General features: G+C 46.0%; 2 protein-coding genes across 3 annotated transcripts in view; both read left to right on the top strand.

The window, feature by feature from the left end:
- The window catches only part of SLC30A5 (solute carrier family 30 member 5), a 37,899-nt gene extending 35,192 nt beyond the window's left edge, over positions 1 to 2,707 (top strand). The window contains exon 16 of the mRNA XM_019517754.1: positions 1,280 to 2,707. Coding sequence (XP_019373299.1) covers positions 1,280 to 1,450 — 171 coding nt within the window. The 3' untranslated portion in view covers positions 1,451 to 2,707. The remainder of the gene's footprint in view (positions 1 to 1,279) is intronic.
- Positions 2,708 to 10,899: 8,192 nt separating this feature from the next.
- Positions 10,900 to 14,038, top strand: part of CCNB1 (cyclin B1) — a 10,833-nt gene continuing 7,694 nt past the window's right edge. Inside the window, exons 1-4 of one of the 2 annotated variants that reach the window (XM_019517753.1) lie at positions 10,900 to 10,992; positions 11,082 to 11,252; positions 11,416 to 11,526; positions 12,999 to 13,172. In XM_019517753.1, coding sequence (XP_019373298.1) covers positions 10,972 to 10,992; positions 11,082 to 11,252; positions 11,416 to 11,526; positions 12,999 to 13,172 — 477 coding nt within the window. In that variant the 5' untranslated portion in view covers positions 10,900 to 10,971. Of the gene's footprint in view, positions 10,993 to 11,081; positions 11,253 to 11,415; positions 11,551 to 12,998; positions 13,173 to 14,038 lie in introns of both variants that reach the window. The other variant, XM_019517752.1, reaches the window with a different exon arrangement.

Below are 14,038 nucleotides of genomic sequence, written 5' to 3'. Positions count from 1 at the left end.
GTTGTCATCTGTTTCTGTTTCACCCTTTACTGGGTAACCCTATTTCATCATAAACCTAAGTTTGAGGCTGTTTTGCAGTTGGATTTACAGTTACTAACTGATATCTCAGGACAGCCTTTGTCAATATTACTCTGTCCCACCTCTTTCTGCTCTTATCCTATAAGTAGGTTTTTAACATTGAATATAGATCAGCCAGTTCTTTTATCTTGCTTTATAGGTGACCTGTGTGGTCATGGTTCTCCCGTACTATTACTTTATTAAACCCAGTGACTTCTGAATGTGCAGTTACCCTTATTCTGGAAGTTATTTACCTAGGGAGCTGGCTGAAACCTGCAGAAATTCTAGTGAGAAAATCCTTTATCACTGGCTCTGCTAAAGGTTGTAATAAATGTCTTGCTCTGAAAAGAGAATAGGGCAGTAAATAAGTATAGAACTGCAAGTAAGACTAGCTTAGAAATCAGGAGATCCACTTCTAGTCCTGGCTTTACCAGTACCTTGTATCTCTATACTAGAGGAATCATTTGGTGTGTCTATCAAGGTTTGCCCATCCATAAAATGGAGATAATATTCACCTCTCTGTGGTAAAAACAGAAAACACCTTTAAACACACCATAAGTAGCTCTTAGTGCATGTGTCTACACAAGATGCTTTCTGAGGTGCTGCCTAATTAGCTCTGCAGTGAAGCCCTCTGTGCCTTCACATGTGGCTCTGTTAGGCTGCAGTAAACTAATAAACTCCACTGTAGGATAGTACTTGTATTTACAAGTACTATCCAACTGCAGAGTTATTTCCTGTGCAGCAGCACATGTATCAACATTGACAGGGCTGGCTGGGGCATGAGGGTGCCTCATTGCAGGGGCTGCCTGCCAGGTAGCCCCACACTGAAGCACCCTCATGCCCCAGCCACCCACTCTGCAACACAGCCAGAGCACCCCCAGTCCATCCAGCAGGGTGACCCCACCCCCACCTACCCAGGTGCATATTCAAACAGCACACCCAGGAACAACATGCTCTGGTACAATGTGCCAGAGTTTATTGCATTGAATTAACTCACGTATAGATGCACCCAGTGGGTTTTATTTGAAAGCAAAAAAGTGTTCACTTTGAACATATTCCTGACTGTCTAGCTGGAAAATGTCTGTGATCATATGAACATTAAAAGTTTGTACAGAAATTGATGTGATCTTTTGTCCTATTGGTAACCATTGTCTAGTACCAGAGTAAAATAATGAATTGCAATGACAAGAGATTTAATACTGATATTTTTTTTAATACTCAGGTAACAGCAATTCTGAAAGATGCTGGAGTGAACAATCTAACTGTGCAGGTGGAGAAGGAAGCTTATTTTCAACACATGTCTGGCCTCAGTACAGGGTTTCATGATGTCCTTGCAATGACACAACAAATGGAATCCATGAAATACTACAAAGATGGCACTTATATCATGTGATATGGCATCATGTTCACTAACGGGATGTAAAGAATTTAAACTGTAGGATTCAATATTTGTATTATTTTGTCGGGAATTTGCACATACATGTACAGAAACAAATGTACTATATATATATGATTTTTTTAAAGGTTTAGTATCTTTAAAATTGGATCAAGATGCTCTTTTTAAAGGAATTAAGATGGACTAGAACACTTCCTGTATATGTGGAAATAATGGAAATCTGAAATACTTTGTGGTGTTTATTAAACAGAAATCTTACTATGTGTGTGGATGAGCACAGATATATTGCATACATGTTCTTAAAGTGGAACACAACGACCTTTTTTTTGCAGGTCAAAATCCACAGGAAATGAGAATCATGTAGGTTGCAGTAGAAGCCAGATCAGCTCCAAACTGCACTTTTTTCCCTTAAAACATCTTTGAAGACTCTTCTTGTATGTGAAAGTGTATACATTATTATGAAAAATACAAATTAAACAATATGGAGTCTCACTTTTTCCAGGGTTTGTTAGGTACAGATAGAAATATACAATTTTATATTTATTCAGTCTCTGTATATAAAACTAATTTCTAAACATAATTTTACTACATCAAAGCAAATAAATGCTACCATTTTAAATTTACATCAAAGTATCTGATTTTTATAAGGAATAAGCCCAGTACTCCCATACTACTTTGTGTTCTTGCTTATTGGGGAGACTGAAAAGTCAAATTGAACCACTGTGTAAAATAAATATTTTATGCTTGTTTATGAACAATTGCAAGTGGAAGTCTTGTTTCAAATGTAAAGTTTTTCATCATTGAAAAACAACCTAACCACTTCTTCCCCCAGTGATGTTTTTCTCCAAAAAGCAGAATATTTCACTTGATCTATTAGATAAGTAGTCACCGTATTAAGAAGGGGAAGAGCCTGTAATTCGTACATATGCTTTGTATGTGTTTTTATAGCATTAAATAGAAAGATAGAGTATCTAGGTATTGTGCCAAGGTACATTACATAATTGAAATCAGCGTGTAAGAAAAGTGCATAGGAGAAACAGCAGAATAAGCTGTCAGTAAAGTGCTCACCATCTATAAACTGCTTGCTTCTCTTAGACACTATCTAAATGCAGAGAGTAAAGTAGTTCATTATTCAGGACCAGCAGTACTAGCTCAACTCAAACTCTTTTTATATTAATGTAAAGAGTCACTTTTTCAAGCCAAAAAAAAGGCTTGCCATTATGGGTGGTGCTATCCTACAGCTGTCATCTAGTTGTTTAAAAAAGTGTATCACAGTGATATGTTAATCCAGTTTGAGAGTATATCCCTGTTAACTCACTTAAGAAAATGTGGGGTACACCACTGTACAGCCCTAAGAAAGATAGGGCTCTGGCCCATACAGCTACTATGGGACTTTGCAGATTCCTAAGATACTGTGCAAACTGAAGTGCTTTGAGATCTACTAATTTAAAAAGACCCATAAAAATGGGCTAGAGGGAAGAATGCCATTTAAGTGCATATACATGGTATAGAAGACAAAGCTATTGTATTGGGTCCTGAGCAATTGAAATGGGCATCCTTCAAGCTGTTAATTTTGCAATCCCATACTTACACTTTTTATTTTCTTCTGTAAAAACACTTAACATTCACCTTTCAAATTTGGTAGTTGCTTAGTAGTTAATATACCTGAGTTGTTCCTTCTGCATTATTTTCAGTATCTTTACTTTGGCCTGTCAGCTTCTCTGAACACAGAGGAAAAAGTATCTGGAGTTTAACAGACGTTAATTAGTATCAGAGGAATTTAGTACACAATGACACTGCAGCAACTTCAGATTGAGGAAAGAACATTTAAAGTCTCGTTTGGTAAATGACATATCTTGCAATCAGCTTACTATGCCTTCCGTATTAATTTCCATTTTATGTATTTAAAAAAAAAAGGGGTTTCATGCCATTTCCATGGCACTTCTTTTTGTCTCAATAGCACTGAAGTAGACTAAGTTGTGCAGGCTTGAACTGCTTTTATACGGTGTGCTTGTGGTCAGAAAAACCTTTTAAATTATGCTACCTGACTCCAATAGATAAATATGACATGACTGAATATACACAAGATCTTGATCCTGATAGTACTGGGGACCCAATACAGTTCTGGATGTATTCTGGATTTTTTTTTATTTCCTGGCTGTATAGTAACAAAATGCCTGTTTCAGTTTTACATGATATTGATAGTATTGGATGTTTTCTTACTCCTATCTGCAAAAGGGACAGGACTTTCCTGCTTGCTTTTTTTCCATTAGAAATACATGCCTTGTTCAGTTTTTGGAAGGGTCTAATTGAAGGAGCTATAGCATTGTGATCATGACTTTTGTATAAACCTAGCTTTAGGAGGAATATTGTGTTTTCAGACTATTCAAGCTGTCTTTCAAACCATGTATATCAGGCCCCTTTTACACAGCATGATCAAGATTGTAGCACAGGAAACAGTTACCCAATGGTGCATTTTTTCAGTCACGTAAGTTCAACTAAATCCAACACAGCTGAAAAAAAAAATCACTTTCAAAGTTCATTAAGGTGTTCTGGATGTATGTTTCATGCCTTAAACCCTAATCAGGACAAATCCTAAAACATGCCAGGATATCAGAAGGTATGTTAATTGATCAAATAACACAGACTTGTCACCTATAACAGGGCCTGCTAACTTGTTTGTTAGCCTGAGTCTTAACAAGCATTGAGTTTCTCAGCTAAGTGTGTGTTAATTATGCTAGCCCATAGCATCAAAGTCAGAGATGCATTAAGCAGAACCCATATTGTCAATTTCACAAATTCATATATTTTATGAAAGAATGCATATTTCACTGTGAGATCAAGCATTACATAAAAGGCAATTATTTGTAGCTTGAAAAATTAAGTCCATTGAATTATATTTTATAAGTATTTTGGTGTTCTTGTAGTAATCTGATATCTATGTAGGTAGATGCAATGAAACACTGTTTTTAGGTGCAGTTTCAAGGATGAAACTGGTTTAATTTGTACATTTGGCAGAAAGTAATATGTATATACCATGCAGCAAAAAAATAAATTTATTTTTCATTAATCTCATGTAGTGCATCTTGACTTCTGAATTTAAAAATACATATATTCTGGTCCCTTATTGGTATGTATGTGTACAAGTAGATTTTTTAAATGTTATATGAGGTTTTACATTTGTTAGTAGTACACACTTCTAGCTGTTTGTTTGTCTGTACCATAACACATAAAAATGCTTTTTTTTAAATTATAGCTGTCACAGCACAGGGTCTTGGGGCAGCTGTGATCTCCCCTAGCGCCCCCTGCCATGCCAAGTTAGTCTCAAAGCACCCTCATTCTCACCCGCCGCGTCTTGACTATATATAAAAATAAAAAGGGAGGCTGCCGTTTATCCCCTTGGACACGGTGCTCTGTTGTATCCTAGCTCCTGTTTTGTACTGTGTGATTTGGTGCACCCCAGCCTTATGGGCTATGCATGGCTCCAACCACCTTTACCACGCCCCAAGCCTCGCTGTTATCCCGGATGTTGTTCAGTCTGTCTGGCTCTCTGCACCCTCTCTGGCACTCTGGCTTTCCACAGCCTTGTCTCACAACCGCTTCCCCTTTGTTCTGGCACCTGGGTCAGTGCACCCCAAATGCTGTGCCTGCTCTGGCACCTGGGTCAGTGTAGGGTAGTACTTATGTTGGGCAGTACTATCCTACAGCGGAGTGAATTAGCTAACTGTGGCCTAATAGCACTGCCCATGTAGACAGTGATGCTTCAGTGCAGAGCTAATTAGTCAGCTCCACAGTAAAGTGTCTCACTGGTTATTTCTTCTTGTCTTTGTCCATATACAGAAAAAAAATCATACCCCTTATATCCCTCTTTTTGTGTAGGCTTAAGTTCTGCCTTTGGAATGAACAAACATATTTTGTGATGGTCTATGCAATTACAGTCACTGTATGCCACCTCAGCAGCTCTATCAGGCATGATCAAATTACCCTCTAGGATCTTCCTGCTTTTGAGTAACTGCTCCATAACCCTTCCCCATAATGTCTAAAGCAGGGCTTTTGAAGATGCTCCTTTTTTTGGATACTGTGTGAAAGTTAGGATTCTCATTTCTTTCTTAGCACTCTTGTCTTAAGGCTTTCTTTTTATAGGAAAGTAGGGCTGAAAGAGATGTCATGAGGTCATCTATTCCAGCCGCTTGCTCAAGGCAGAATCATCCCTGACTAAACCATCTCAGCCAAGTGTCTGTCTAACCTGCTCTGGAAAATTTCCACATATGGATGCTCTACAACATCTCTAGGTAGCCTATTCCAATGATTGACCATCCTCATAGTCAGAAAGTTCTTTCTAATATCCAACTTAAATTTCCTCTACTGCATCTTGAGGCCATTGTTCCTCATCCTGTCCCCTACAGCCACAGGGAAAAGCCCATCTCCATCCTCTTAATCACCCCTCAGGTATTAGAAGGCTATTATCAAACCACCCTCAATCTTTTCTTCTTCAGACTAAATAATCCTAGTTTCTGCCTTTTGAAGTCTTTGAAATAGCAGCAGGTGAACATTGAGTTGGATTATAACAGGTTAACATTTGAGCTGGTTAGAAGATGAAATCTGTTTTCCTGAAAAGTTCATAATGATGCATTTTCATTTCAGAATTGCAATGCAATCTTCTGCAAATGCTGCTGTAGTGTCTCAAAGAAGCTGTTCTTCTGGTGTCTCATAGTCTTATGTCCCATAAGCACCAAATTCCCTTTTGGAGAGAAAAGGCAGTGCGTCGTAGGAATCCCAGACTGTGGTGCATCAGGAGAGATGTAATCTGGCCAAGTAGGAAAATGTCATAGGCAGAAGAGGGGGGCGCTAAAAGGGCTCAGCCCCCCATATGCAGGGCAGCAGGTATGGCTAGACAGGAGCCCAGCCACAGGCTGCTGCTGCAGGGCAGGAGTGGTGTGCACGCTCAGATACCCTGCACAGCCAGGGTCACAGCTGGCTCAGCAGGCAGGTAAATTTCTTTCAATCTGATTTTTTTATGACTGCCTGGGCTGGGGGTGGGGGGTGTGGGAGGGGCAGATCGAGACCCCCATAGTGCAAGAGGGAGTGAGGTAAGGGCAGGGGCGAATCATTCACTCCTACACCTGCCTCGCTCCCTGCTGCACTGCGGGGATTGTCCCATGACCCAGCCCGGCCGGGGCCCCATTCACAGTGAATGGGGTCCTGTCCAGGCTGGGTTGTGGGACAGTCAGAGCCCAGCAGCTCCTCCAGCAGGGCAGTGCTGGGGAGCCAAGAGGGGGTGGGCTACGTGGCCCCCTGATCTTTGCAAAGGGCAAGGGCAGGCTGCAGCTGCAAGCTGGGCTCTGCTCCCTGCCTCTGTGCCTTGCTGCAGCTGCTTTGAAAGCAGTGCAGTGCTATGTGCATCCCAGTGCTGGGCGGACTGGGCAGCAAGGCACATGGTGCCATGCCGCGCCACTTTCAAAGCAGCTGCAGTGAGGAGCAGAGGCAGGGAGCAGAACCCAGCCCACAGGTACAGCCTGCCCTTGCCCCATCCAAAGATCAGGGCCATGTGCCCCCACCTTGGCTCCTCGGCACCACACCTCTGGCGGAGCTGCCGAGCTCTGATTGTCCCACGACCCAGCCTAGCCAGGGCTGCATGCACCATGAATGGGGTCCCAGCTGGGCCAGGTCATGGGGCAATCAGAGCCCAGCAGCATGGGGGAGCCAAGGGAGGGGAACATTCTCCCCAAGACTTCCCTGCGGTGCACGTGGTGGCAGGAGCTGCTTGTCCACGCCCCTGGATGAGCTGCTAGGCTCCAATTACCCCACAACCTGTCCCAGCCTTAGCACAGCCCAGCCCTCTCCAGGAACAGCCCAATACAGCCCCAGCCCACAGCAGCAGCCCGCCCTGCCCCGTGCTGATCCAGGCCACACACAGCCCCCATGCCTCCTGGGTGCATGCAGTGGCAGAAGCTTCCTCCTCCCCATGGCCCGGGACAAGACACGGCTTTGTCCCACGTCCTGTGCCCCGTGCCCTGCCCTGGCTGTGCCGGACCTGCCCCAGCAGCAACAGCAGAACAGTGACAACTCGGAGTGGGCACAGGGGTCCCGAGGGCTCCATCCTCTCCAGCCTGGCGGTGCAGCCAAGGCTGGCCCCGCTCTGGCCCCCCCAGGCGGTGCAGGGCTGGGGAGGCGGCAGATCGGTTAGCGCGGAGGGGGGTGCCAGCACTGGGCAATGACCCCAAGCATGGGAAGGGGCCCCGATCCCGGGCTCCCGCTTTCTCCCCCTGGCCCCTTCCTCTGCAGACTTTCCCACTGGGGAGGGGGGCAACACATGCACATGCGCGCTAACCCCCCCACAAATTATTTTCTCCCTCCTCCTATGGAGAACGTGAACACAAAACAACAGAAATACAAACTCCCATAAGCTAGTGCAGCGGTGGATCCAAATCAAAATGTTACTGTCCTCGGACGAAGGTTATTTTTAATGGAAAGCTGAAATCTCCTATGTAAAGCAGACATTAGTGAAAAGGTTCACTGTCTTGAAAGCCATTTTTCCATTGAAAGCTGATTGATCAGAAGTTTTCTGTTAATATCTTATTTAATATATCACATTAGCCTAACTTAAGAGCATGACCTCGTACTTAGAAACAGCAGTCAACTCCCATACAGATACAGAAACAGCCTGCACACACAGTGGCACTGTACTAAAACAAAAAAGATGCAAAGCTTTGCAGGGATATAACCTATGGCTTGTAGCACCACAGCTCATTGCATCACCCTCTGCTCACTTCCATGGGGCATTGTGAAATAATTTGTTTCTTCTCTGAGAGTGGTGAACAGAAATGATCTAGGACCAACATCTTTTCCCTGGCACCTCCTTGTGCTCTGAAGTGTGGTAATCTGCAACTGCAATTGACAGATACTTTTTTCTGGCAGCAGTGACCAAGAGACAGCAATATACAGAGGTGAGTATTTAGGAGCTGGCTTTTTCTGGCCAGCAACAGGAAACAAAAAAGTCAGCACTGCATGAACCAGCTAAAGCCATCTTTTACAGCTGATCCTCCTACCCCACAAAAAATTCAGACCAAGACTATGATCACTGAATGATGGGGATACAGTATGATAAAACAGAGCTGCAGACTCAGAACATTAATAAAAGGAGAACAACACCTGTGTAAGCTTTGGTCTGCCTTTGAGTACTAAAACATCCAGAGGGGCAACAACGGGCCCAAAGTGTATTGCTATCACCCTGTAAAAACTTCCCCAGATTGTTACAGGTGTACTGATAAACAGTTCAGGGTTGGCATACCACTGTCACTCCAGACCCCCATCTGTGATCAAACAAAGGCAAAACATCTGGGCAATCCAGCTGCAATCAACTTCCACAGTCAGAAGATATGCAATGAAAAGCATGGGGACACAAACATTTAACAGCACCAAACACTGCAGAGTGCAAGACACTGATGCACAGGGCATGTGTTATAGAACTGCACATCAGCATGGAATCTGTCCCCTTTCTTGCACACTGAACTGGGGCTTGTGTGCAAGATAGGCATGGGTGGACAGGTGGTTTGGGCTCACCAGGCGGCTCACGATTCTGCTCCTCTCAAAAGCCACGTCTTGACCCCTCTGCTATGGCCATAGCAAAGAAATTCTGCTCTCACCTCTTTTCCTCCCATGTTCACTTTCTGTGTAACCCAGATCCCTCCCGCTTCATTTTTCAGCCATCCCTGGATCCTCCCACCAGTATCTGAGCTCTTACTGTTGCTCTGACCACCTGAAATTATCCTATGCATCTACACAAATAAGTCACAGACTTTGGCTCTCAGACAGCAGTCATCTTGGTGTCCTCCCTTCACTCAGAGACTGAAACTGGCTCAGAAGTTCCTAACAAATTAAAAACAAATGTTCTTGAATGTCCTTGGGTCCCAACATGGCTGGATATCCCTTGAATGCAGCTGGAAATAAAAAAAATGCAACTAATTTCCCACATCATTCCTCTTATACAGGCTAGAACCTGCCAACTTCCAAGCTTGGTCAGATCTTAGAAGGGTGAGTTACCAAATGTTCTCCCCAATCATCATGCATGTGATATTATGAAAGAACTGGACCCTGTGGACGCTGCTAATCAACCAGAAGATCCAGGCAGCAGTTAATGCGGAAGCAATTATTTTAAAAACCACCTACTACATGCTCCCACTTTGGTATTTCATGCTCTCTTGGGAAGTACAGACTGAGCTGCAGTATAATTTTCTAACAGTCAACCTGTGTTACCCCAAAACCTTGGATTAGGAAACCAGTGGGTTGTTGAGAGAAAGAATGCTTGAGAGATGGGAGTTTCCACTCCATTTAATGTAGGTTTATTTAGCAGATAACACAATTTTATCCTAGGAAATGTACTAGTTATCTTGCTCCTATCCTGTTCAGATAGACCAGAGCCTTGTTGGACTATTCAGAGGCATAGGATAGCAGTTTCCCAAACTTTTCCAGCCCAAAACACACATTAACATTTTTTCCATGGCACACCTATTAAGGCATTCCCTGTCCCCATACTTATGAGCTCATTGCCATGGCAAAACTCCGTGGCACAGCTGTTCAGAGGCTCACAAACTGCGCATCCCCCACAGCCAACACGTGCAGCTGAATTTCCTTCTGCTTGGCTGGTTCTCTGCCTCCCCCACCCCCAACCAACACATGCATCAGTCTTCTATGAATAGCTCGCTGATGCGGCTTGTTCGTTAGCACAAGGAGGCTACAGAACTTTCTTCTCGTTAGTCCCAAATTCATGTGGCACAGCAGTTGAAAAGCACAGGCCTAGCGATCCAACCCTTTGCTCCCAGAGAACCCTTTGTTCTTTGTACCTTTTCTCTCTTTCTTATTCAGTATTTGTACTATTGCTACTGGCTGTTTACAGATTATGTCATCAATTTCTCACTATTGGATATTTCCCTAAAACCTGATCTGCATAAACATACCCGTACCTACATGCCTTACTTATCATCCTGTCTTTCTGCACATCCTCCCCCCACAATCATCCAGATGCTTTGACAAAATCGTCTCGCTTAGCTCGACCCAGCGGGTGACCTGCTGGCCAGCTCGGTGGCTATGCAACCCCTGGCAGGAGCAGACACTGGCAGCTTTATAGGGCCACCAGGCCCAAGCAGACGAGGGGACAGAGCTGCGCAGAGGCTCAGCCGGGCATGGGACGCCCCAGGCTGTAGGGCCGCGCAGGCGCAGGACACCACTCCGCTGGAGACAGTCAACCGCCCCCCCCACACCAAGCACAAGGCCCAGGCCCAGGCCGCGCCTCCCTCCCCGCCCCCGCGTCCCGTGGTACCAACAGCCCGCCCCACTTCCGTGCCCCGCCCCATTTTCGAACTTCTGGAAGAATCAGAGCTCGGTTTCTGCGGCAACGCATTGGGGGTGGAACGTCGAGCTGCCAATGAGGAGGGAGGGGAGCAGCCAATGAGCGGAGCCCAGTGCGAGTTTTAAACCTGCGGCCGTAGCTGGGGCTGGTGGTGGCGGTGTGTGGAGTCATGGCGCTGCGGGTCACCAGGGTAGGTAGCGGGGTGGTGAGCTGGGGCAGCCCTTCGGGGGGCGTCCCGCGCTGCCCCGCAGTTGCTCAGGGCGCCTCGTCTCTCCGCAGAACAACATGAGGGTCAACGCCGAGAACAAGCCCAAGGCCAGTGGGGCGGCGGCGGCGAGCGCCAAGCTAGGGGGTGCCGCGTCCAAGCCCGGCCTGCGGCCCCGCAGGGCCCTGGGGGATATCGGCAACCGCGTGTCCGAGGAGCCACAGCCTAAAGCTGCCCTCAAGAAGGTAAATTTTTGTGGGGGGAGGGGATGCTGCCTGCAGGACCTCGTGCATCCCCGGCCCAGCCGGCCCTGGGGGGGCTCTGCTCTGCAGATGGGGGGTGCTAGGTTTGCTTCAGGTAGTGTGGGGGGGGGGGCTCCTCGGCTAACTACCCTCTCCTACTGGGCAGGAAGTCAAGCCTACAGCTGAGGACAAGCCTGCTGCCAGGAAAGCTGCAAAAGCTGTGGAGGGCACTGCTGAGCCTCTGAAGGAAGAGGAGCAGGTCCAGGAACCTGCCAAGATACCCATCTGTGTGCCAGGGCAGGTATGGCATCAAGGAAATAAGGGGGGGGGGGGGCTGTGACCTGCTCGGTCTGCACCTTCCAGCTCTGCTCCCCTTCCCTTGGGGAAGCAGGAAAGTGAATTCAGTGGCACATAATGCCAGTTTAATGGTGGCTTCTTCCAAAGTACTCTAGCCATTAGTGGGACCTGAGCGCCTCCATCTCTAGTCTTCCCTCTTGTGTTCTGAAGTAATGTAGCACCCTGCCTGCAGGTGACATGGGGCTTGGGCAGGCCAAGCTCTCACTTAAAAAAGCCTTCCCCAGAGCAAGCAACTGAGGCTTTTTGTCTCTTGTCTTCTCTGTCTTGCTTCTTCCTCTGTAGGCCCACCCAATATTAAGTCCAACCTTTTCAGAGCTGACATTTTCCACAGGGTGCCTAGAGTCCAAGTCAAAAATGAGGTGAAAATTAGAAAAATAATACAGCAGTTCTTCTGTTGCAGAGAACTTGGGGGAACCCCCCCCAAATCAAATAGGAATCCATCACGCAACAAACTTCTTGGAGCTTACCATGTGAATCGTCATTGCACACCTAATGGTACTGATGTTGTATGGTACCCTAGAAAGGATCTTGAGGTTCCCCAGGGTGCTGTAACACCCTAGTTGAGAATTGCTGTCCTAGGGCCAGGCCACCTAAACAAGTACTAATGTTCCCTTCCCAAAGTATTGGGCAAGCTGAAACCCTAAGCCAGTGCAAACAGGCACTCTCATTTCATGACCTAGCCCATAGGGGAGACCAGATGAAATGTCTGACCTCCAGTAATTGAGGCTTTACTGGGTTGAAGCTGTTGTAATGCAGATCTCCTTTTCCTTCAACTGTTTCAGTGTAGAAATGCATATACCAAATGCTGCTGTCAGTTCAGTGGCTAACTAAAGGCTGCCCATAAACTTGGAGCACATCCTGGCTTCTGTTGTGTACCTCCTCCTAGGGGAAACTATAGGTAGGGGGGAAAACTCCTTTGCCAGAGTGCTTCATTGAAGTAGTACTACTGGCTTGGGAACAGCCTGCTTGTTTACTCCAGTTTAATTGCTGCTTGTGTGCCCTATTGTAAGATCCCAGACACACAATGATATGCTGCTGTAGCTCTGTGCAACTAACTCAATCAGTGTAGAAATATTTCTCCCAAAGAAAAATCAAGGACAGACTGGCAGGAAATACTGATGACCATCTCATATGTCTACAGCTGTTCTGGAAATAGTAGCTTGTCACTAGCTGGTAAGGGCTGAACAGCTGTCCTACATATCCCAAAATGTTGGGATATCTAGTAACTGGTCTGCTCTGAATATTGGTGTCACCTGCCTCCTTTTTCTCTAACTTGTCTGTTTGTACACTATCTGTCAAACTCTGTTTTAAAGGCCTGATCACCAAATGCTAATGGATGAACAAACAGCATGACCTTTAATTTATTTTGTATATAAACTCCTTTCTCTGTAGTTGCAGCCTCTATCCCCAACCCCAATGGAAACATCTGGATGTATGCCAGTAGAGGAAATACTGTGTCAAGCCTTTTCTGATGTGTTGCTTGATGTAGATGCAGATGATGGTTCTGACCCAAATCTCTGCAGTGAATATGTGAAGGATATCTACAAATACCTGAGAGTTCTTGAGGTTGGTATGCCTGCTAATTCTTTTTTTTTCTAGCACATCTCAGCCTTCTGCTTCTACCCTGATCCCTTGTAAAGAAGTACAAGGGCTAGTTGACAACTTTAGAAGAGCCTAGTCACAGATGTTCCTAAAGGCTTGCTAACGGGACCAGAAGGTATGCCAAACCTTGCATGACAAGTGCATGCATTGACTCGAACAAGGGTGCACAGAATATGGCCCACCAGCTGGATCCAGCCTGCTGGGCCACTTCTGGCCCACAGGGCTTCTCTGAAACTTAAGCGGCTACTACCTGACAAGATGCTAGTGGCAGGAGGCACTGGGTGCAGCACCAAGCAGCTCAGGCTCTGGTCATGATGTGACCAACCCCAACCTGATTTGCCCCACTCTTCTCTGCCATGTTCCTGCCTAGCGGAGGCTTCTGCCCTGACAACACTGCAGCTATTCCCCTGTGCACCCTCCATCTGAAAGGTGGAAATTCGGGTGAGAACAGGAAGGGAGGTGAACTGATGGTGATGGCCCCACTCTGTGGGACTTTGGCTCTGTGCTTCCACATGCTGCTCCCAGCTGGAGTACCAAGAGCACCACATGGAAGCACAGAGCTGGCCCAGCCTGATGGCACCAGACTTCTCACAGTTTCTGGTACTCCTAGTGTGCCACCAGGCTGGGCTGGCTTCATGCTGTGTCACATAGGTCCTGGCCCTGTAGTTAAGAGCTGCAGATGGGATGGGCAGGGTTGGCTGTCTCCTGCCCTTCCCATCATGTATACATGCATTCCCACCCACAATACAGTGCCAGAAACTGAAGTCCTGCACTATTGAGCTGGATGAGCTCCATACCTCCATATGGTGCTCCTGGCACTCCTAGCAGCA

The sequence above is a fragment of the Gavialis gangeticus genome, unplaced genomic scaffold, assembly GCF_001723915.1.
Source record: "Gavialis gangeticus isolate Ggan-Ray unplaced genomic scaffold, GavGan_comp1, whole genome shotgun sequence".
NCBI classification, from domain to species: Eukaryota; Metazoa; Chordata; order Crocodylia; family Gavialidae; genus Gavialis; species Gavialis gangeticus.
Note: the sequence above shows the minus strand (reverse complement) of the source record. Positions and strands in the feature narration are given on the sequence as shown.